This window comes from Manis pentadactyla, chromosome X, assembly GCF_030020395.1.
Source record: "Manis pentadactyla isolate mManPen7 chromosome X, mManPen7.hap1, whole genome shotgun sequence".
NCBI classification, from domain to species: Eukaryota; Metazoa; Chordata; class Mammalia; order Pholidota; family Manidae; genus Manis; species Manis pentadactyla.
In genome coordinates, this window is record NC_080038.1 from 96,099,126 (window position 1) to 96,123,414 (window position 24,289).

Genomic DNA, 24,289 nt, shown 5'->3' on the forward strand with positions numbered 1-24,289 from the left:
AATGATTTTCCTCATTTGTGGAGTATAACAATGAAGCAAAACTGAAGGAACAAAACAGGAGCTGACTCACAGACTCCAAGAAGGAACTAGCGGTTACCAAATGGGAGGTATGGGGAAGAGTGGGTGGAGAGGTGTGGGGCAGAGTAGGTGGGGAGGGAGGGAGAAGGGGATTGAGGGGTATTACGATTGGCACACATGGTGTGGTGGGGTCACGGGGAAGGCAGTGTAGCACAGAGAAGACAAGTAGTGACTCTGTGGCATCTTACTACACTGATGAACAGTGGCTGCAATGGGGTGTGGGGCGGATTTGATAATATGGGTGAATGTAGTAACCACAATGTTTTTCATGTGAAAAAAAAAAAACTCAAGGGGAACAGCGCCAGGCTCATGTAAGGGGCCATTATGTCAAGGTTCTGGCTGTTGTCATATGTATTTCTCTTTACAAATTATTAAATTGGCATTCTGGATTTTTAAAAAAAATATATTGAGCCGTCCATATTCTCCGTGTACTGGGAGAAGCCGCAACCTGTGTTCAAATCATGCTGTAGCCGCTTGTCGTCTAAGATCGGCCAATGATGCTTTCTGCTCTGACATTTTCTGATACCCAGCTAGTCAACGGTCTCCAACGCCCCGCCCCCTCACCACCACCAAGCACACCGAGCCCGGTGGGCTACAAGAGGGCTGACAGGGGTCTGGTTCACCCTTTACCTCCCCATCTCCTCAACTATGTTGGCGCCTTGACGTTGAGAGCCTCTCTCATTTTCTAGGCTGCCGCGACTTTCTTTCCTCATCCCACTGGTTACACTCACAGGTTTTGCAAAAATGATACTACGTACGCCGCCAGGGCGGGGCCAAGCATTTACCGCCCCTAATAGGGCGGATGTAACACCAAAGTGCCACAGTTGTTAGCAAATGACTTCCCCCCTACCATGGTAAAGCCGCTACCGCCATTTTTATTTTGATCAATGATTCCTGAGTTTTCCTAAAAGAAAGTGAATAATAAGGAAGTCTACAGGGTACTTCAAATTAGCCCCGGCCCGCACTAATCCGACTCTGAAAAAGGAGTAAATTTTAGCAGCCTATCGGTTTTGGTGTTACTGCTCTCATGGACGCATCGCGCGCCTGCTGATGACGTCTAGCGTCATGGGCGGGATCTTGCGTCCACCCCGCCTAGTGGCTTCCCGGCTCACGCGCCATTCAGAAGTGTATTCGGTGCTTAGCCACGGGCCGTACGTAAGAGTGCTCTTACGTACCGGAAGCCCCCAGACGAGAGAGATGGCGGGTTTGACTGTGAGAGACCCTGCGGTGGATCGTTCTCTACGCTCGGTGTTCGGTGAGAGGAATTCGGTGACGCCAAGCATCGGGGAGGGACAGAAAGATACAGGGAGCGGCGAGGAATGCTCCCTGCACCTCACGAGTCGCCGCGGGAGCCGATGATGGGTCGGGCCTGCAGCTCTACTTGCCTGTCTTGTGGGGCAGCCAGCCTGGTGGAGTCGTGGAGGCAAAGTGATGCTCCCCTTCCCCTGAGATCGCGCAGCCTTTCCACGGTGTGGCTGAGGAAGTTAAACTAGCATTCACCTTCTCTGCGTTTCTCCTTTCAGCAGCTTCAGTTATTATCTAGAAGCGAGGGCGCATGGCAACTGTCCCGTGCTACTTCACAGACCCCTGTCCCAGAACACACATGTGCTGAGGGTATACTTCCGTGTGTCCACTAACCAAGCTTTCATAAGTACTTTCATCCCTTGCTTTTTACCCGTAACACTTTAGTTTGTTGATAGAGGTAGCGGCCATCTGGCGTCTTAGGTCGATTGTAGGTAAATGAATGAATGTGTCATTAAGACATCGTTGAAGAAATTTTAACGGGGATAGAATTTATTCTGAGTAATTTTTTCCGTCAAAATTAATTTTTTTTAAGTACGTGGGGTGATTTTATAGCACCTTAAAAAGGACTTGACAAAACAGTTAATTTTTAAACATTCACTACATTCATGGTCATTCTCCTTTGAGTGTGTGCATGTGTGGAAATAGAAATGAGTCAGTTTTAAAAATTATTGATATGTTTGGTAGTTATTGATAAGACGTAACAGACCTTCAGGTAAATACCAATACCTACGTCTTTATTTTCACCAAATTAAAGTCTAACATTTGTCAGATCAATCTGAGAACTGCTATTTATGAGTGTTTACACCTTTTGTATTTAGTCTCAGTGATTTATTTCTCTACTATTTAAAGTCAGCAGACAAGATTAAAATCTTGTCTAAGGGAGTGCTGTGGAACTGGGATTGTAGGGACACTATATTTTGAGCCAGTTGCATTTTCAGTAATATAAGTAAATACTATTTACTTTCTCAATGAAGATCTAGGTTACAAACTCAGAGTGTTAATATTATGTTTCCTTCCTTAGTGGGGAACATTCCATATGAGGCTACTGAAGAGCAATTAAAAGACATCTTTTCTGAGGTTGGACCTGTTGTTAGTTTCAGGTGAGATCCCCTTTTACTACTTGGTGGGAGTTTCTTAAAATTACAAATCTGGTCCTTCATAATAATGACAAGGTATTTACTGATGATTTTTCATATGCACTCTTCTTTTCATTTGCTTATGACAGCCTTATTGAGAGTTTATATACCATACAATTCCCCTTCATTTCTGCTTAAAAGATACATTTTTTTTTCATTTAAAAAATGTTTAAAAAATACTTCAGGGAGGCAGTCAGTCATAACGTTACTTGTCTTAACAGCAGACCAAATTAGAACACAGCCATATTAGCAGGAACCCTGTATGTATGTAACATTTGTGTCTGATACTTGGTTCTGCTCTCCAGGTTGGTATATGATAGGGAGACAGGAAAGCCAAAGGGTTATGGCTTCTGTGAATACCAAGACCAAGAGACAGCACTTAGTGCCATGCGAAACTTGAATGGACGTGAATTCAGTGGGAGAGCACTTCGGGTGGACAATGCTGCCAGTGAAAAGAACAAAGAAGAGCTGAAAAGTGAGTATAAACACAGTTTGTGTGCAGCATGAGTTAGTAAAGCTGTAACAATGAAGATTTTCCATTTATATGTTTTAGCATCTGATGACATGATTAGTCACACAGCTTCTTTACTTGAGCCACCTGAGGTGCCTACATTAGGGAAGTGTGTATCTTTGAGAAACAAGGTGAAGTTGACTTGAGAAGTCCTTCAGATGCTAAGGAGTTGATTGCCTATTGAACATGAATTCAGGGTCACCAGGTCATTAGTTGTGCTATGTCATTAGTGTCTGCCACTCTGTTGCCAGGTCTGTAATTCATAGGGTACAAAGGCATTCTTATGGCTTTTTTCATGAGGTAATAGATCTGGGAATTCCATTTTATAATTAGCATCTTTGTCTATTTAAACCTTTTGCTTCTGAAATAACTTGTCAAAGGAAATTGGTGTACTTAGTCCCTAATTTAGGTTAACATTGTCCACCTACATGATCTCAGTCCCAGCTTTCCTCTGAGAACAGAAAATACACTCTCACTTTCCTCCACTGAAATAAGCGACTTGCAAATCACTTATTTCTCAGCTCCAGAGAATTTAAAATTATCAGTGGGTCCTTGCAGCAGCCCTGGAAAGTAGATACTTGAAATGATTTTAGCTTTTTATTTTGCCTCCTTAACTTTCTTGTACTCTCTTCCTGATTAGGCCTTGGCACTGGTGCCCCTGTCATTGAGTCACCTTATGGAGAGACCATCAGTCCTGAGGATGCCCCTGAGTCCATTAGCAAAGCAGTTGCTAGTCTTCCACCAGAGCAGATGTTTGAGCTGATGAAACAAATGAAGGTGGGAGGAGGCATTAGGTTATGAATAAACCAAATCACATCATATTTTCAAGGAGTTAATTAATAAAGTTAATAGAAAAGATTCCCTGAGCTCAAGTAGAAGGTGTACCTGTTGACCACCATTTCTTACACCTTCAGTGTTCCACATGTGTGCAGTGTATTTTACATTTCATGCAAACAGCTTTCCATGTTTGTACACACATGGAAACACACCTACACAATCTGGCTGGAATTTTATGACCCTTAGATATCAGATGTAGATATTAAAATGTGGTTTTTTCCCCTAAATGGTGGTGTTACGGTTTTTAAAATGTCTCTTCCTTCTCTTTACTGCCATGACCAAGATCTTGTTGTGTGTTATGCAGAAACTGATAATAGCTTAAAAAGTCTCTTGAATATTAAATTTCTCAGATAGGAATAGCTCTAAATCATTATTAGTTTTTAAGAAGTATTGAACCTGATGATGAATTTGTATATCTTCTCAGCTCTGTGTCCAGAATAGTCCCCAGGAAGCACGGAACATGTTACTTCAGAACCCTCAGCTGGCTTATGCTTTGCTGCAAGCACAGGTAGTGATGAGAATTGTGGATCCAGAGATTGCCTTGGTGAGTGCTTCTGGTTCTTTCATGGAAATGCTAGGATAAGCCTTGAGTGGGATAGGAACTATCTACCTGATTGCATTGTTAAAATAGCTCTTTTCACTTTATAGAAAATTCTGCATCGACAGACAAATATCCCAACGCTGATTGCAGGCAACCCTCAGCAAGTGCACGGTGCTGGGCCTGGCTCAGGATCTAATGTGTCAGTGAACCAGCAGAATCCTCAGGCCCCTCAAGCCCAGTCTTTGGTAGGGCTTTATGTCTTATTTTTTATTATGTCTTAGAATATCATTTTCATTTTAGGAGGATATATTGAGAGAAGAATTGTCAGGAGCCAGAGATATTTCAATTGCCAGGCATAAAACAATTTTCAGGTTGCAGAGTACATGACAGACATCTGAATGACTCTAGATTTGGTGCCAAGTTGGTAAAACAAAGAGATTCTTCCTATATACTCTTTATTATAAGCTAATTTTTATATGTATGTGCATGTGTGGCACTGGTTAGCACTTTCTTATTCCATATACATTGTCTTATTTAGTACTTAAAGCAATTGTATGAGGTTGGCACTCTTATTTAAATCTCAATACTTAGATGAAAAACGTATGCTCATTTTGCGAACATGACACACAACACTGAAGCCATAAAAAATTGATACATTTGAAAATGGAAATTCTATATGGAGAAAAGGAAATAAACTCCAAATAACAAATTGGGAAGGAGTATTTACCACACACACGATAGGCAACAGGCTAATTACTTAAGAGCCTTTAGTCATGTTCAAGATTGTTTATTGCCACATTATAATAGTGAAAAATTGGACGCATCCCAAGTGTGTATCAATGGAAAAATGGAGAAAATGTGGTGTATTTATCTAATGAAATACCCTACAACAGTTAAATAAACTACATATGTCACTACAAATGACTTCCCAAAACATAATTCCATACCACAGTTGATATGAACTAGGATACAGGATGTCAACACAACTCATAAATATAATACCATACAAAAGTGAAATAACTGAATCTAGAAGCATTCCCAACATATGGGATATATGAGTCTGCATATATCCCAAAAACATGTTGAGAGTGAGTTGTGAAATATATGTGCAGCATTTAATGATTTACATAAAATAACAAAACTTCTGTAAGAATTATTTTTTGACTGTCTAAGAAGGGGACACAGGATGCAGTTGGGGAAGATCATACAGGAAAATTTCAATTGTGTATATAACTTATTTCCTAAGCTGTGTGGTTATTTAATTCTCTATACAATTTATGTATCTGGAATTTTTCATAATAAATAAATCTACAAATTAGTAAGAAAATTACAAGTAACCCAGGAGAAAAATGCAATGGATATACCTCACAAAAGTGGGAATATAAATATATATATTTAATGTAAGAAAAAGTGCTCAACCTCAAAATAAGATAAACATATAGTAAGCTACCATTTTTCATCTTTCAGATTGGCAGAGATACACAGCTTGAATAGATCATACAAAGGGTCAGGGTGGGGGTCAGCAAACATCTGTAAGCTGCCTAATAGTAAATATTTTTGCCTTTTCAGGATATGGGATCTCTGGCTTTGCCATGTGATACCAGCCACAGACAGTTGATAAACAAATATGCCTGATTATGTTCTAGTAAAACTTTATTTGTGAAACCAGGCAGTGAGCCAGATTTGGCCCATGAGCCATAGTTTGTCAAGCCCTGCTCTAATTCAGTAAATATTTTCTCAGAAATAGAAGGAAAAAAAGCTAAGGCCCAGAGAGGTTAGCTGGTCCAAAACTAACATAATTTTGAGTGGTAAATCCAGGATCTGAACCTGGTTCTGACCTTAGCCCGTTTTCCCTTAACCACCTTACTGTACAGTTTCTTCTTTTCTCTTTTACTTCTGCTTGTGTTCTCTGAAAGTATAAGTGATTTTTTATTTAATGACTGAGCTTTTATTCTTTATTGAGCTCTTCCTATTCCAGACAGGGATGAGAAAAGATTGGCTAAATAAAAAGAAAGATTTCATCTTAAAAATGCATACTGCTGTCAGGTCCTTTAAAAAAAGTCCCAATCTCCTCTTTTTCTTCCTGGGTTGAAGGCAGTTTTTTTTTTTCTCCCTTTTTTCTAGGCCCTAGTCATGAAGTCAATAATAGGTGTTCTGTGTGGCCTTGTCACACAGATAAGACTTGTAAGTCTCTACTTTTAGAGATGGTCGATCTTAACTGTGTTCTATATAACCAGGCTCATTGCATGTATTGCAACTTCTATTTAAAGCTTGTTATAAATCTGATGGTATACAAAAGGATATTTGGTAGACTATTCGGGTGTGTCAATTTGAAGAGTTCTTTAAGGTCATAGACTTTGTGTGTTGAGTCTTCACAGAGACATGTACATACTCTGATTTTTCTCTTGGTCAGAGTGGAATGCACGTCAATGGCACCCCTCATCTGATGCAAGCTTCTATGCAGGCTGGAATTCCAGCACCAGGGCAATTACCAGCTTCTGTAACAGGACCTGGCCCTGGTTCCTTAGCTCCTGGAGGTATGTTTCATTTAGAGTGTTCACTATTTTGGTATTTTGCTTAAGTTTTGTTACACCAAATGGCATAGTGTAGCCATATTATTATGGAGTAATGAGATCTTGGTATAAAATTAATAATACAGCTAGGTAGTATATATCCTAGTAGAGGAAACAGTTGTTTCATACATACAAATTCTGTATGTCTCATTTGGAGAGCAGGGAAAAAGATGGTAAAGTGGGAAAGTACAGTAAAACTTCCAAATTAACAAGGCAGGAAATGGAATGAATGGAAAGTAGACCAAGACAGCAAATACAGAGAAAAGGACAACAGTGTGAATTAAGTAATAATAAGCATGAAGTAAGGAGGAAGGAATAAAATCTCACATAGTCATTATTCCACTAAGTGTGAATGGACCGAATTTTCTCATTAAAAGCCAGAGACTGTAAGGTTAGGTTAAAATGCACATAAAAACAGAACAAAATACATGGTCACATTCATTATTATTGTGTTTAAGGGACATGAAATTGCATTTCATTAAATATAATCAGAGCAAACAACAAAAGGAAAAAATTTTTAAAGCTGTATATGTTCATTGGAAGCATACATATAAAATATATATATGTGTGAATTAACAGAGTATTGCAATTACACTTAACAGCTTTTTGTCATTCAATAGTTGTAACTAAAAAAGTTATGAAATAGTGAGTCCCCATATGAAACATCTATAAGAGAACAATGTATGCATCAACATTTGAAGTTTTTTATACAAAAAATCTGCTTGTTAATTTATCTAATCTGGGTTAGATTGACTACAGCACTACTCATAGAGGATAATTTGAATCTAAATTATTCTATTTTATAGAGAAACCAGTCTAAAAATCTAAGTTGATTAGGATTGTAAGATGGGATTTTTAAAGAGATTTCAGCAGACTTATGATTTTCATTTATCTTATAGACCTACAGTAAGTTTTCCTTCAATGAAAGAAATGGATTCTGTATTTTATACATTTTTGAGTTATAGGTGTCTACCTTACCTTAAAATAATCACAAGTTGTAATGTGGTCCTACTGCACATGACATGCATATGACTGACATGTGCAGCTCATTGTATGAGTTGAAAAACACCCAAACTGGTCTGTACCCTGTTCCGTGAGACAAGTGTACTGACTGTGCACTTGGATGTCCTAACAGCGTCAAGTTGTTCTATAAGTTTGGAAGTGTCTGTTCTCCATTTTTGTACTTAACATTGTCACAAACTTTTATCTTACAGTGTGTGGTTCAGCATCATCTTTGGATCACACTTTGAGTAGCTTTGTGCTTTTAGACAAAAAACAAGGGCACTGAAAAATAAAATAATCAGTTTGATTTAATATATAGAGGGAGCTTTATATCTTTTGACCAGAGAATGTACTTTTTTCCCCCAAATGACCATGGAACAGTAAAAAAAAAAAAAAGGACCATGTATTTAGCCATAAAATAATTTAAGAATGTAGAGATTTTATAGGCCCCATTTTCTGATTATAAGCCAATAAAATTAGAAATAATTAAAAGATGACTGGTAAAAAAAACCTTTATAGGAAAATTAGGGAACATGCTCTAGGTAATCCTTGAATTAGAGAGGAAATAAAAAGAAATTTATAAATTACCTAAAAGACAACAAAAAGTAGTGCATCTCATACAAAAAAGTATGGGAAAGAGTGAAAGCAGTACTTAAAGGAAAAATGAATAGTCATAAATTTCTATATTGTTAAAGAATAAAGGAACTCTTAAGTACTAATTTTAAAGAATTAGAAAAATAATTTTTCTGAAAAGATACCAAGAGGGAATTAATATAAAAGTTAAAAGTAAGTATAGAAGGAACTTAGATAATTGAATTTTCAAGTGACTTTTTTTCTTAGTTTATAGAATTTATACTTCTGAAGTTGTTAAAACTTAAAACTTATAAAGATTTTTGAGATACCTGTACAAAGCTCTTTTAACAGCTGATGAGAAAGGTGAACAACCTGGTAGAAATGCAGAGAAAGAAAATGAGTAGACACTTCACAGGAGAGCAAATCCAAATGGCAACAGAAGCACATTGATTTATTGTTGGGATTGCAGATAATGAGACTGCACTTTACTTAAGCCCATCAGACTAACAAAAGTTTCATAGAGAGAAAGTAGTCTGTTTGTGAAAATTCACATACCTTTTGACCCACCAATTCCACTTCTGGAAGCTAACCCATACAAATAAAAGTACCATTATGTGATAGTGGATGACATAAGAGACTATGCCCATAATTCCTAAATCTTTGTACTGTTGTTTTGGAAAATGGTCTGAATAAATCGTGGAATGTTATGGCTGGAAGAGAGCTTTGAAATTATTTAGACCTGTGGTTCTCAAACTTTAGTGTTCATTAGGATCATTTTACTAGCTTATTAAGACACAGGTTGCTTATCCCCACCCCCAGACTTTCATTCAGCAGGTCTGAGGTAGGGTCCTGAGAATTTGCGGTTCTAGTAAGTCCCTGCTGATGCTGGTGCTACAGGTCTGGGGACCACATTCTAAGAACCACTTGTTTAGACCAACTCATTTGCGATTTAGAAGCCAAGGAATATGTTAATTATAACAAATCATTTGTTAAGAATCACAATTATTTAGTAGCAGGGAGAGGGCTAACATGGGTTCAGGTTCTCAATCCATGGCTCTTTGGTCCTGGTATGTAAAATGGAATAAGAGAACGTGACGGTGTGCTTGGTATTTTAGGTGAATATTGATGCATTGCGAACAGTTTAGCTTGTCTTTTCTCTCCTCTCACAACATATATTGTTCCTTTGAAGAAAAGAGAATCATTGCTACGTGGAAAGGACCAGTCAAGGACTTGTGGTACATGAACATTCTTTGTAAAGCATTCATCATACTTCACCTGGTTAGAGTAGACCAGTGATTCTCAACCGTTAGACCCAGTGGCCCCTTTTCATAACAGGTATTTTGCAGTAACTGGTTAGTATCCTGAATTGAAATGCATAGATGATATAATCTACTTAACATGATTTCCAAAAACATCAGTATAATGCCCTAACTAAAATATAAAAGAGAAGTAAGAGGAAATTAATTTATAATATGTAAATATTTTTATTATGCAAGTATCCCGGCACAACTACACTAGAAAACAAAAGTTACCAATCAGATGTTTGCACTATACCATGAATGTAAAAGCTACAAATGTAGACAGGTACATGTATGTTGTTTTGGCAACTCAAATACCACAAAGACTGTTGACATTGGTGATGTGATTTTTTTTTATTTTGCTATCATTAATGTACAATTACATAAACAACATTATGGTTACTAGACTCCCCTTATTATCAAGTCCCCACCACATACCCCATTACAGTCACTGTCCATCAGTGTAATAAGATGCTAAAGAATCACTGCTTGTCTTCTCTGTGTTATACTGCTTTCCCCGTGTCTCCCCCACTACATTATACATGCTAATCCTGATGTTCCTTTTTCCCCCTTATCCCTCCCTTCCCACTCATCCTCCCCAGTCCCTTTCCCTTTGGTAACTGTTAGTCCATTCTTGAGTTCTGTGAGTCTGCTGCTGTTTTGTTCCTTCAGTTTTTTCTTTGTTCTTATACTCCACAGATGAGTGAAATCATTTGATACTTGTCTTTCTCCGCCTGGCTTATTTCACTGAGCGTAATACCCTCTAGCTCCATCCATGTTGTTGCAAATGGTAGGGTTTTTTTTCTTCTTATGGCTGAATAGTATTCCATTGTGTATATGTACCACATCTTCTTTATCCATTCATGGTGATGTGATTTTTTGTTGTGGTGAAAACTCTCAGTAAAGTTCTTAACAAAGTATGGTCCCTGTGATTTACTCAGTAATTACATTTCTGGAAGATTTAGTATATGTATCCTTACATATGTGTATGTGTGTGTGTGTGTGTGTAAATAGGGCAAAACTTGTTTACAAATAAAAGTTATATTCTGAGTTCGGATAACTATAAATAGGTTTTCATTTGTGTGAATGTTCAACAAGACATTTGAAAGTTTAGCAAGACAGGGTAATTCTTGATTTTGAGGGACTCTGCCATCCATTGCAGGACATCTAGTATCCCTGTTGGCTTCTCATTAAATGCCAGCTGTGTCCCCACAAATCTTTATCTCAACCAAAAAACATCCCCACACATTTACAAAATACTCTGGGCATAGTACTGCCTCCTGTGAGTGGAGTTCTGTGGGTATGTGCCCTTGTTCTCCTATATTACAGAAGAATGTCCTGCCAAGGTTTGGGTTACCAATGAGACTAAGCATTTTTATTGAACTCACTTTTCTGTCACTGAAGCCTCAAGTATACTAACAAACTCCATCTTCTATATAACTGCATTGTTCAGTGGCAGTTACAGTCTTCCTTTATAGGTTTCTGCTTGTGGGACAGAAAGGAAAAATTTGTTAACTCAGCCACTGAGTTAACATTTTCACAAGGTCTAATTTGTGTTTTTCTTCCCTGCCTGTTATCTTCCAGGAGGAATTCAGGCCCAGGTTGGGATGCCAGGAAGTGGACCAGTGTCCATGGAGCGGGGACAAGGTAAATAAATACTAATGATTGATTAACATGGAACAGACTTGGAAGTGTTCTATATCTGCACTAAGAATATGGCAGCCACTAACCATATGTAGCTATTTGAATATTAAATTAACTAAAATTAAATTACTTTGAAATTAGATAAAATCTAAAATTAGTGCCTTTGTCACACTAGTTACATTCCAAATGCAGAATAGCCACATATGGCTAGTGGTTACCATCCTGGATATTTCAGATATAGAACATTTCCATCATTGCAGAAAGTTATATTGGACAGCACTAATCTAGAGCTTCCATCTAGTGATTCAGAGCCCAACTCTGTAAGAATTGATGGTGAAGCAAATGGATCCTTTGTTTCTATTTGATAAATAGCTCCTTTTCCTGACAGTCTAGTGATTCTAATGAGATGTTCTTTCTCACTACATTGATGTCTGTTGACTGAGTAAGGAATTTTAATGATGAGCATGTACTGTGTGGCTGGCTATATAGAAGAATAAACCCCAGAGAAAACCAGGAGGGGATCAAAGCTCTGTAAAGCCTACTTGATAAGTGTATGTTGTACTGTGGCAGTAACACTGGATGTCACAGAAGCTGGGCCAAAGTCTCCACATTATTTCTCTGTTACTGGACTTTGAAGAAAAAGAAAATGCAGTGGTTCAGCTAAAAACATTAGGAAGAGAGAGTGAGAAAATAGAAGGAACTAACCATAAAACTGAGTGCATATTACAGGCCGCGCACTTTAGTTTTCATAACAGCCTTGTGAGTTATGTGGCAGCAACCTCAGTTTTTGTGTTGAGATGGAAGCTCAGAGTTCTAAGTTATTTACTCATGGGGACATGGTAAGTAAATACTGATATCTGAGTAACATAGACTGGACTTGGTGCACACATTTTCCCTTCCAGCTGCTAAATGGCACAGCTAAGATTCTGAAGTCTCTGGCTTCAAAACCTATCTTCTTCCTGTGAACCTACACTGCCTCCATTAACTTCCCAAAATACTCTTCAGTGTCATCTTATTCACTGTGTCCTTGTGATGAGAAAGAACTGCTGCATTGGACAAGCATAGAGAAGCTTACATTACTTTTTCTTAGCATATGGCCTGTAAGTGAAACCCGTTTTTTTCAAAGCAAGTATTAAGATAGAGGCCTATGTTCTATATGCCTTCTCTATAGTTTGTACAGGCACACCTCAGAGATATTGTGGGTTTGATTCCAGATAACTGCAATAAAGCAAATGGCTCAGTAAAGCAAGTCAGATGAATTTTTGGTTTCCTAGTGCATATGAAAGTTACATTACACTTTACCCTTTAAGTGTGTAATAGCATTATGGCTCAAAAAATGATGCATACCTTAATTTTAAAATGCCAGCCATCATCTGAGTGCTCAGTGAATTGTAGTCAACCATCAGAGATCACCATAAATATAATAATGAAGAAGTTTAAAATATTGTGAGAATTACTAACATGTGACACAGAGACACCAAATGAGCAAATGCTCTTGGAAAAATATCAGTGATAGACTTTCTTGACACAGGGTTGCCACAAACCTTCAATTTATGAGAAAAAAAAACAGTATCTCTGAAGCACAGTAAAGCAAAGCGCAATAAAACAAGGTGTACGTGTACACTGGAGTTTGGTTGCTGATGTGACAAAACTAATGTGTCAGACAGTTGACAGGGAGACAAGCTCTTAGCCAAATGCCTCATCTAAGACGCCCATGCATCTGTGCTGCTGTGCCCCCCATCCCCCTGAGCCACTATCAGAAGAAGGTATATGTACCCCAAAGTGTTTTTGCGATAGTGGGAAGGAATTGGGGATTTAGTCATACTTTTACCTCTCCCCAAGCCCACCAACCAAGCAAGCTTTAGCTGTTTAATCCATACTTCCACAAGACATCCCCCTTCCTGCTGCAGTTAGATTTATCTTTGTAATCAAAAGTTAACAAAGGGAAATGACTCAAGCCTTGAAGGTATATCAAGGATGTGTTCATGAAAAGACAAAGTGAGATGAGTTTTGTTTTGTAGTTTTCCTTCAGTACCCAGCAGAGGAAGCAAGAATCTTTCCCTTTCTTCCCAGTTTGTCTCTCTCTTCTCAGAATCCATGTTTCTTCTGCACTTTTGTAATGGTGAAAGGAGATCATGAGATGCTGGAGAAAATACTTCCTCTTGCTTTCTGTCACCTTTGTTTACTATTGGTGCCCTTGTCATCCTCATAAGTCTTTGTTTGTACTTGTCATTATGCTTGCTTATTTTCGAAGGCTTGTAGTGGCAGAGCATTTCTTGAGCAGTGGTATTCTCTTTCCTTGGCTAAAGCTCATTCACTGCATTTCCCCATTGGATAACTTTTTGATAGCAGAAATTTCTGTGCTTTAAAATATGGCAAAAATAGTTTTGCCCCACGTCTGTCACAGGCCTCTCCAGAGTAAACCTCGCCTTCCAAATTCAACATAGTTTCTTCTGTTTTTTTGCTTATGAAAATATGTTTATGTTCTTTTCCTAACTAGAGACTCAGAACCATCCTTTTTATATTTTGTTTCTTTTTTAGGGGTATCATAGGGAGATTTAAGGGGAAATCATAGGAATAAAGGTGGAAATTGCAAGTGGCTGATTATTCCTGTCCAGATAAAATCAGTGGCCCACACTTTTCACCTTAGGAAGCAATTGCATCAAAGTAGAACAGTTTTGAATTGCAAAGAAGCTAATATGGTTTGGGAAGATTTTATAGCCTGGGACGACAAAATCTTGGCTTTTTAGCTTATATGTGTAAATCTCCAATGTCTGTCTGTGTGTTCCTGCCTGTATGTGCAAGCTGTTTTAAGTGTCTGCTCTTTCTCCTTTTGAACTCACTGCTTACCTAGGAGCTCTACAGCACTCACCCGTGGGACCTGCCGGGCCTGCATCAATTGAGCGAGTTCAAGGTACCCATTGTATCTGTGGGTTTCCTTTTGCTTGTGGTGTTGAGGGTGGGACGTTGAGAGGACAAGGGCTGCTTGGCACTCATCCTCACGTTCGGAACCCAAAAGGGTAGTGTTTTGGGTTTTTTTTTTTTACTTTTTCCTGTTGGGGCCACAAGCCTAAGATTGACCTCTTCACACAGGGCAGAGAACATGGATGATATGGGCATCTGTCCGAGGCTGTACTCCCTCCCTACTGGTGTCAGGAGGCTTGGATGGAATAGCAGTCTGTAAGGAGACAGCAGGTTCTTGCAGAGCCATGGCAGTATTCACATATGCCAAGACCCTACCTCTCTTTTGTGACTCTGGTCCTTGAACTAAAATTGTGAGAAACCCAGGAGCATAAGTCTCTTCAGGTTGCAGTGCTAGTCCTTGGCAGGTTGCTCCCCAGTTTGCTCTTTATATAATTCCATCCATACCTCTGACATGGTACAGATTCTGCCTACACCCTGCTTCTGTTCTTGAGCTGCAAGAGGAGTCTGCTGTGGTGAGGTTTCACCCACTCTAAGGTGTCTGAATTATGTTGTCAGTGGTATATAGAGTCATTTCTTGTTTCCTTATGAGACCTTCCCAGCAGTAACTCCCTGTCTGTTTCCCTGTCAGTGCCGATGCAAGACCCCAGAGCAGCTATGCAGCGTGGGCCCTTGCCTGCCAACGTCCCAACTCCTCGAGGCCTATTAGGAGATGCTCCAAATGACCCCCGTGGAGGCACTTTACTTTCTGTAACTGGAGAGGTAGAGCCAAGGTAAGCACTAACATAGAAGGGAAAGAAACTAGCCATGGCTGCTTCATCTTCAGAAATTGGAAATTCTAGCACACATACCTGAACAGGAAAAGCTTAAATTATTTATTGGTAGTAGCAATATTAATAGCAATGATAATTAAATAATAATAATTGATATTAATAGAGATTATGCCTCTGGCTTTGCTCTGAGTACTATAATTGGGTCATCTCTTTAAATCCACACAACCCTGTGGAATTGATACTAATATCAGTCACATTTTATAGATGAAGAAACCGAGGCATAGAGAAGTTAAGTAAATGTGCCCAGGATCATACAGCTGATAAGTAATAGAGCCTAGATTTAAATCATACAATAACCCATGTCCTCAAGCACTATATTGCATACTCATATAATGGATATCCATTCACTCCTATAATTTTGAGTGCCTATGTCTGAAATTCTGGAATACATAATTTTTATCTCCATAGCTTTCCTTTGACCTGTTTGGTGTTACTGTCTTAGCATTCATAGGCTGATGTTTCTTTCTTTCAGTTCTTTGTCTGATTTTTACTTAATGATATTCTAGTTGACACTTTTTGGTTATTGTTTTGTTCTGTTTTAAAATGTAACATTTTTCTCTATCTCTAGAGGTTACCTAGGACCCCCTCACCAGGGTCCACCCATGCACCACGTCCCTGGCCATGACAGCCGTGGCCCACCCCCACATGATATGAGGGGAGGGCCATTAGCTGAGCCCAGGCCTCTCATGGCTGAGCCAAGAGGACCCATGCTAGATCAGAGGGGTCCACCCTTGGATGGCAGAGGTAAGGGGAGACTACCTCACAAGGCTGCCTGGTAGCTGTGGGCTGATGATAAGCCAGGTTCTTGGGCTCTAGTCTGGAATAAAGAAGGCTGGGCAATAGGGTTGGCAAGCATTTTTAAGGTGTTTCTGCAACTCAAAAATTGGGGAGGAAAAAGCCATTTTATGTACTTGGGAGGAGATGCGACTGGAGGAATAGATTTCCATCTTTCTTTCTTAGTTGGTTCTTACTGCAGTAAAGGTGAGCCGCTACACAGTGATTTTCTTGCAACTTCCTTTATAGGCGGAAGAGATCCCCGAGGCATGGATTCACGAGGGATGGAGGCACGAGCCATGGAGGCAAGAGGATTAGATGCCAGAGGATTGGAAGCACGTGCAATGGAAGCCCGAGCAATGGAGGCCCGTGTGATGGAGGCCCGTGCGATGGAAGTCAGGGGGATGGAGGCCAGAAGCATGGACACAAGAGGCCCAGTCCCTGGCCCTAGAGGCCCTATACCTAGTGGAATCCAGGGTCCCAGTCCAATTAACATGGGGACAGTTGGCCCCCAGGGATCCAGACAGGTATGTGTAATTCACTTCTAGCTTCTGTGTGAAATCTTGATCTACCCAGGAATTGATTATTGAGCCCGATTATTTACTGTTCTGATTGGAGCCATTTCTCAGCTTGTTAGAAAAGGAAGGTTAGAATCTCCCTTCCTTTAGTTTCTCTGTCCTTTAAAGTGGTGATTTTTTTGGCCGTCAGAATTATAGTCCAAAAGAGCAACCTTGTCCCACAATTTCAGGAGCTCTTCCATTCAGAGCAGAGCCCCTAAAAATTTAGGAGATAGTATATCAGTAGAATCTAAGCATGGATAATTTTTAAAAGAACCCTACGTACCACTGCATTAGAGCATATGAAAGCTGTTAATGGCCATTTAGACAATCTTTGGTTTACAGAAGCCTATTTTAATTTACTTTCATCACATAGCCTAAGTGAACAGTGGAGTATGAAAGATAATTGGCAGTGCTCACCTTAAACCTTTGGAACTGAGTTCTTATCTCTTCTTTCTCTTTATTTGGCTCTCTCCAGCTATATTTATATGGTGATCTGTGATTGTTGTCATCTTCTCCCTCTTCTGCCCCAGTTGATTGTGGTGAGGTAGTGTGTGTGTATCCTGAGTTTTTATACACTGGTCCTTTCATCTCCCTGCAGCCCCTCCACCTTCCTTTCTCCTGTATGTGTCTTCCTCCATCCTCTGTGTTTCTTCCATATGTCTATGTTTCTTCCTTCCCTGTGTGTGTGTGTGTGTGTGAGAGAGAGAGAGAGAGAGAAAGAGAGAGAGATTGTCAGCTAGAATGGAACATGTCAGTCATCCAATTCTCTCATTTTATAGGTTTGTAAACTGAGACCCAAGAATTAAGTGACTTGTCCAAATTCACACAATTAAAAAGTGGCAGGACAAGGGATAGAGCCCCCTGTTTTTTCCCACTGTACCACTCTGTCCTGTTTTCTGCACGTTGTGTATATGTGTCTGCCTCCCCCCTCTTTAATATAAAACATGAGTATGTTGTTTTCTGGTATGTGTAGAAGAAAACTGTTCTGTTGTTTTTCAAGTTGTACTTTTGAAAAAATGTGTTCATGGGACTTGATGTTTTTTGTGTCCTCTATGGTCAATAGCCTTATAATAAAAATGATTTTTATGCATTCATTCAGTCATTCAACAAATACTTATTGAGCACCTACTGTGTATCAGACAGAGCTCTAAATATTGGGGATACAGCAGTGGGAACCAAAGTCTGTGCCCTCCATAGGGCTTGCATTCTAGTTGGGGAGACAGGTGGCAATAACCACATTATATGCTCATGTAATTCTGTCAATAACGCTGTGGAGGAGGTCAAAAATAATGGTTGGAAGACCATTTTGGATAATGTCTTGCTTTATCTCTGCTAGGTCTTGAACTCATTATTCTAATACTAGGTTTATATAGTTTTCATTTGTACATTCTATAAAGCCAATTAGATCTGAGGTGGAGAAAATAAAAAATGAATCTTCAAACCTTTTATAAATTGTTTAAATTAATATGTTCACTTATAAGTAAATATATAAAATATATTCACTCATATAGAGAAGATATATACACTGAGAACCTCACTCCCTCCCCTATACCCATCTCCCTTATAACTCCCCTATGGATAATCACATGTATTAGATTTTTAAATGTATTTTTCTAGCAAATAAATATACTTTTTCAAATATGAATATACATACATTGTCTTCCCTCCTTTCACTGTTCTGTGCCGTGTTTTTCGAACTTATCCTTAATTCATAATTTTAAGTCAGATTTTAAAATGAACTCCAGTCCACCTAGTTGGAAACTTGTTGGTAAGAGGCTTATTATTCCTAGGGTGGTTAAATGACTCATCACCCAAACAGTACGTTGAAGAGAGAGTGCTGCCAGTAATTACTTTGGGGCAAAAGCATAAAGCAGGACAGTCTTAGGCAAATCTGGATGTGTGGTCACCTGTATGATTACTTGTCTGCCTAGAACAAGTACTGCTGGAAGCTTTAAATGGCCACTGTTGAATAGTTAGATCACATTATAGTACCTCAAATGAGTACTGACTGAAGCTTTAGAAAACTTGCTCTCATAGAAATTCCAGATCCATAATAGAACACTGAGGTTCAGACAGGTCTCTGGATTCAGTATTGATAAAGAACAGAAAGTGATAATAAAGTGTATTATGCTTCCTTTCCTACTTAAATAGGGTACAAAAAATTATTTTAATTGTTTTTGATTACTCAAGGTCATCATTAAATGTACCCACTTTGTATATGTTATAATAGAAAGCATAGTTATCTCCTGTTTCGGTTTCTGGTCTCCTTCACCGTCAGGCTGTCACCTGGCTCTTCACATTGCTGTCATGGTATCTACTCCTAATGGTCTTTTCATGCTTTGCTGCTTCTAATCTGCTGGGGAAGCAGGTAACAAGTTTGTTAACAATTTATGTTTAATAAGAATACCTTAAAGCTCTGGGTGAATGCCTGAATGTGAACATAACTCCAGCATAGGGACCTTCTAACAGACTGGGTGCTCTGAGGCCTTTTCCTTGGCTTTTGTTAGTCTTTTCAAAGACTGAACTCAGCAAAGATCTTAAATACCAAAAAGTATGATATAATTGCACTTTGTTCTTTTAACTCTGATCAGTCATATTTCTTGGTCTGTATTAAGCAGAAAGCCATCTGCTGTGTGTTTTCTCTAGTAAGTTGTAAAAAGCAAATGTTGGGCTAATAGCAGGCTTTTCCCCAGAGGCCCTCCCATCACCTTTCTGCGTCTGCCATGATGATTGTCTCTGCCTTACCCATGGGACAGGGCCCTTTGGGACAAACTACCTATATCTGATTGAACTAGAGATAGGCAGTATTCCTGTGAATGTAGCTTCCCCGGTGGACCAGCATATATTATCTCTAGAAACTGTCAGCTTTCATTGCTGTTTCCACTGAGCACTAGTTTCCAGGATACTCTCAGTTTTCTCTTTGCTTACATGGATGAATTTTGCTTGATTTGATGGTATCCCATTGTGCTGTGTGATATTCATTGATGATGCTAGAGCTGTTGTAAGCAAATGTGTCTAACTTGCTAATTGATCTCTGACTAAACCCTGCCTTCTGCCATTTCTAACAGTAGAAAATGACCTCCAGAGTCACTAATTTGCTCTTTTCACTCATATCATAATTGAATCACGTTTTTTCACATAGCTATGACTGGATTCTGTTTGCCTGTATGAGAAGTTCCAAAAATCTCTCCTCATTTCTCCTTGTACACACAGGTCTCAGTCATGCAGGGAGCAGGCATGCAAGGAGCAAGCATTCAGGGTGGAGGACAGGCTGGTGGCTTTAGTCCTGGCCAGAGCCAAGTCACTCCACAGGACCACGAGAAGGTAAGCAGTGCTGGCTGACTGCTCCCGTGTGCACAAGTCATTTGGATTTCTCTTTTCAGTTACCGTGTGGAGGTCCTGGGTCTTCAGAGTCCCTTTGGAAGTGATACTTATTCTTAGAACTCTTTATGATCTTGTTACCTGAAAACTTGTGGGCCTAGTCCTAAAATTCTCCAGTGGATGTCTGTAAATGGCATCTTATTTCACATTTCCAACTGATTCGCCAATAGCAGTTTTTTTGTGTAGGCCATATTGATGTGAAAATCCTTTTCTACATTATTTGTAAAAACAATGGCAGATTTCCCTGAGTAAATCTTTCTGTATTTGACCAATAATGGGGAGATCATGTCTGACAGAAAGGCTAAAACCTTGTGATAAGGAAAGACTTTCAAAAGAGTAAAAATTAAAGACATCCCAGGGCTCCCAGATACCATCTTAGTTTGCAAGAATTTTGGGTTCATGAAGGTGTCTGTTTCAAGTCTTCTAGTCTTAGGTGTCATTGTACTTGTGCTTTTCATTGTGCCTTTTCTCACCAGCTGGTTTTGGTTTTTGGTTTGGTTTGGTTTGGGGATATTTTTGGCCTGCTGTTTTCTGTGTTTGAGATATCCTTCCTTTTGGGCAGAAGCTGGTTTTTTTTTTTAGCTGCCACCCTTAAAACTCACTACCTTTTTTCTCTCTGCACAGGCTGCTTTGATCATGCAGGTTCTTCAGCTGACTGCAGACCAGATTGCCATGCTGCCTCCTGAGCAGAGGCAGAGTATCCTGATCTTAAAGGAACAAATACAGAAATCCACTGGAGCGCCTTGAAAGGTGAGCAGATTTACCATGCCTTGGCCAGACAAGCTCCCTGTGCATTTGGGGTATATGCTTTCAACTTTAACCAACAAGACTTTCCTGATCTCAAGATGCTCTGAGCTCTGCACTCCTCGTGGCTAGACTTTTCATCCTTCAGTAGGTCAGCCCCTATTGGGATAGGGGAAGGCTAGGCATTTGTTCAGTTTCTGAATTATTGGTTGTATTCTTTTTTTAACCTTTCTTTCCTAATGGCAAAAGTAACCTATGATCAATTTAACAAAACTACTCAAATACAGAAATGTAAAAGGTTCAGGGTCAAAAGCTCTGCTTCTCAGTCTCATTTCCCAGACATAATCCCTCAAAATATAGTTTGCTGTGTATCCTTCCAGAGTCAGTTGTGCCATTTAATTCCAAGCTCACCAATCAAAATGGAGAAAACACAAAGCATTTCAAGAAAATATATAAATATTTTAGTTTTCAGTATTCATTTCATACTAAATTTTTTAGGTTAACTATTATAGCATGTAATTTAAGGTAGTGAATGTCTGCCATCACCATCAGTCCCTATACATTTCAGAGGTTGCTGTATACTGCTGCCCTTATTTTTGTTTCTCATCAGTCAGGTAAAAAAGATCATAATCATGTGATGTATCTTGATTATATGTATTGGTGTTTCTTTTTAAAATTGTTTTCCCCAACATTTTGTATTTCATAAACAATACAGTTTTCTGAAAACAGTTTAAAATCCACATTATCACATCAGCTGGAATATCACATTTTGAATTTCTGTTTTTGCTCCATCTGTATTATAATTCCCATTCATATACTATCTTATAATAGTGAACTCATTTATACTAATTAGCAGTATTGTATTTTAGTCCATATTTTTAATGTCATTAAAACAACCAAAATGGAATATGAATCATATCTGTGTTTAGACGTTAGAATTTAAATGACTGAACTATAATGGGAAGCTGTCATAGAAGGATGGGTGGCTAGGCTTTTGGTATGACCAGTACTTGAACTTCTTACAGCAGATACTTGAAGCATTGTGTTTTCTTCAGTAAGGTATAAATTGCGTATTTAGAGGAGTAGGTAAAAAACTATTCCTCTCTTTTACTTTTTCTAATTTATTTATTTTGACTGTACAAAACTTAAAGTCTGCATATAATTTTGATTCTCCAAAAACTTACCTACTAGTAGCCTACTATTGACCAAAAGCCTTACTGATAACATAGTCGATTAACACATACTTTGTATGTATTATATAACGTATATTCTTACAACAAAGTAAGCTAGAGAAAAGAAAGTGTTTTTTCAAATTGTCACAGATCTCCAAAATACCTTTCAATATATTTATTGAAAAAAATCCATGTAAGTGGACCTACACAGCTCGAATCTGTGTCATTCAAGAGTATCATTTTTGGATAGTCGAGGTAGAAATGCTTCTGAAAGTTCTTTCATTTTGTATTCTTGCTTGTAAGATGTCTCATTTCAAAGCCTTGCACATATACCACAGGGCAAGTTTTTTTTTATTTTACCTTTTACTTTGAAATATAAATTCACAGGAAGTTGGAAAAATAATACAAAGAGCCTCATGTACCCTACCACCAGCTTCCCCCAATGATAACATCTTGAGAAGCTGTTGTACAAAAATATCTTTTTGGTTTATAGTGCAAAACCAAGAAATTGACATTGGAACACTACTGTTAACTAGACTATAGGCCTTACTCAGTTTTCCCCATTTTTTAAAACCTACATTAGTGTGTGTGTGTGTGTGTGTGTGTGTGTGTGGTGTGCATGTAGTTGCATATGATTTTATGCAGGCAAAGTTTTCATGTGTGTTTCCTGACATTTGTTCATACTGTAGCTGAAATGTTGGCTCTCTCTCCATCCTATACCTTGCTAGTTGTGATCCATCTCTGCTGTCACTGACTTGTTCATATACCATTACCATTACCATTAGATCAGTGGTTCTCAACCAGAGGCAATGCCCCCTACAGGACATATAGAAATGTTTGGAGACATTTTTAATTGTCACAACTTTAGGGGGTATGGTGTTCTACTGGCATTCAGTGGTTGGAGACAAGAGATGCTGCTAAACACCTATAAGGCACAGGACAGCCCCCCCTTAACATAGTTATCTGGCCTCAGATGTCAGTAGTGCTGTTGAGAAACCTTGCTGTAAATAAAGGATGATTATCTTGGGGAGGCAGGAGACAGACACATTAGGATCCATCCCTGATTATTTGCTCTTAGGCGTAGCCTCCCTTCCCCTACCTTTTAAAGTTTTTTCCTGGTTTTTAGGGAAGAGAACTTCATCTTCACTTCTAATGGCTTTCTCCCAACTTTTCCTTACAGGTTTTCAAAAATACCTGGCAACAATCTGGAAACTAATCCCATAACTTTGTTGAAATGTTGCAAAAAAAGATGACTTCTGCATCCTAACTCTTGAATGACTCAAAGTGGTGCCAGGTGGAGGACTCCCATCACCTTCTCTCAGAACAAAGTCAATTCATTCTGTTGTCTTAGTTTGTATATTTTCTGTGACTTGAAATAAATTTTGAACACAATTATAGTATACTGCAAATTAATATACACTACCTATTTGCTTTTAAAAAGCTGAATACCAAGGGTGAAACCTTAGATGTGTTTTCTACCCTTATCGCAGTATTAATACTTTGATGTTTTATTGCCTTAGTTCTATTTCTCCTTTTAACCGTTTATTCTTGGTGATGTTTGAAAATTTCTCAGAAGTAATGTTTTCTGGAAGTTAGTTTTTGTTCAGTTTGCTTCTAGCAAGAATAGTAAGATTTGTCCTTTGAGAACTTGTTAGAACTTTTGAGTCTTCTGGGAGAAAACAGCACATACTTAGAGATGGGAAATGGTCAGACAGCCAGCAAAACAAAGAGTCTAGCAGAGCAGTATATTTAGTTTAGAAAAATCCAAATATCAAAATGCACTTTTTTGTCAATAGCAGATCTATTTACATGTAGAGTTCAGAGTTAAGACAAAGATTCTGTATTAGCACTGATTCGTGTGTGTCAGCAACACAAGAGACTGTTGACATTTACTTCTCTGTTGTAAAACTCTTCAATTCAGGTAGTCAACCTTAAAAGTTTTAAAATCACTAATTTTCACATGCTCAAGATGAAATAAAAACAACAGAAGTCAAGCGAACAGAATACATTCAGCCTGCCTTCTGGATAATCACTAACCTGCAACCTAACCCAAATTTATTCTGGGAAATTCAAACATAGGAAACTATAAAACTTTTACATTATTCTCATTTATTTTAAGAGGACCAAGTACAGAGCACAAGCAGTCAAGTTGCCCACTGCAGCTAAGTATGATCACAATTAGTGCCACTAGCTCTATCCTCTCTATGGCTCTCTTGCCTAGAATTCTCTCTCATAGTAGCTTTATGGAGGAATATGATTTCCCTCCATCAGGCCAACCTCAAGAGGTTAAGAGGTGCCTTAATTGATGAGTAAAGTTTCCCTGGAACTACACTTGAACCTATCTATATTCTCAGAATCCTACTCTCTGGGTTAGGATTATGGTCAAGTGAATTAAAAGCCCACCA

The 24,289-nt window shown here is 38.7% G+C and overlaps 1 protein-coding gene across 5 annotated transcripts; it reads left to right on the forward strand.

Annotated features, from left to right (window-relative positions):
- Window positions 1-1,178: 1,178 nt before the first annotated feature.
- On the forward strand, window positions 1,179-23,276 carry CSTF2 (cleavage stimulation factor subunit 2). 5 transcript variants are annotated; one of them, XM_057495325.1, is made up of 16 exons: window positions 1,179-1,333; window positions 2,405-2,483; window positions 2,825-2,994; window positions 3,671-3,807; window positions 4,292-4,411; window positions 4,516-4,653; window positions 6,822-6,945; window positions 11,439-11,501; window positions 14,353-14,412; window positions 14,592-14,693; window positions 15,052-15,193; window positions 15,822-15,997; window positions 16,277-16,554; window positions 19,801-19,911; window positions 20,593-20,718; window positions 23,065-23,276. In XM_057495325.1, the coding sequence occupies exons 1-15, from the start codon at window positions 1,276-1,278 to the stop codon at window positions 20,713-20,715; spliced, it is 1,881 nt and encodes a 626-aa protein (XP_057351308.1). In that variant the 5' UTR covers window positions 1,179-1,275; the 3' UTR covers window positions 20,716-20,718; window positions 23,065-23,276. The 5 variants fall into 5 exon arrangements, with proteins under 5 accessions (XP_057351308.1, XP_036775537.2, XP_036775538.2 ...); XM_036919642.2 differs by having other exon boundaries at window positions 14,592-14,678; XM_057495326.1 differs by lacking the exon at window positions 1,179-1,333 and adding an exon at window positions 1,355-1,547.
- The last annotated feature ends 1,013 nt before the right edge of the window (window positions 23,277-24,289 follow it).

Excerpts from the sequence above, each read along its gene's own strand:
- CSTF2 (XM_057495325.1), top strand. The coding sequence starts at position 1,276 with ATGGCGGGTTTGACTGTGAGAGACCCTGCGGTGGATCGTTCTCTACGC. Across the intron at positions 2,484-2,824 it reads GGACCTGTTGTTAGTTTCAG|GTTGGTATATGATAGGGAGA; the intron begins GTGAGATCCCCT and ends TCTGCTCTCCAG. Across the intron at positions 3,808-4,291 it reads AGCTGATGAAACAAATGAAG|CTCTGTGTCCAGAATAGTCC; the intron begins GTGGGAGGAGGC and ends ATATCTTCTCAG.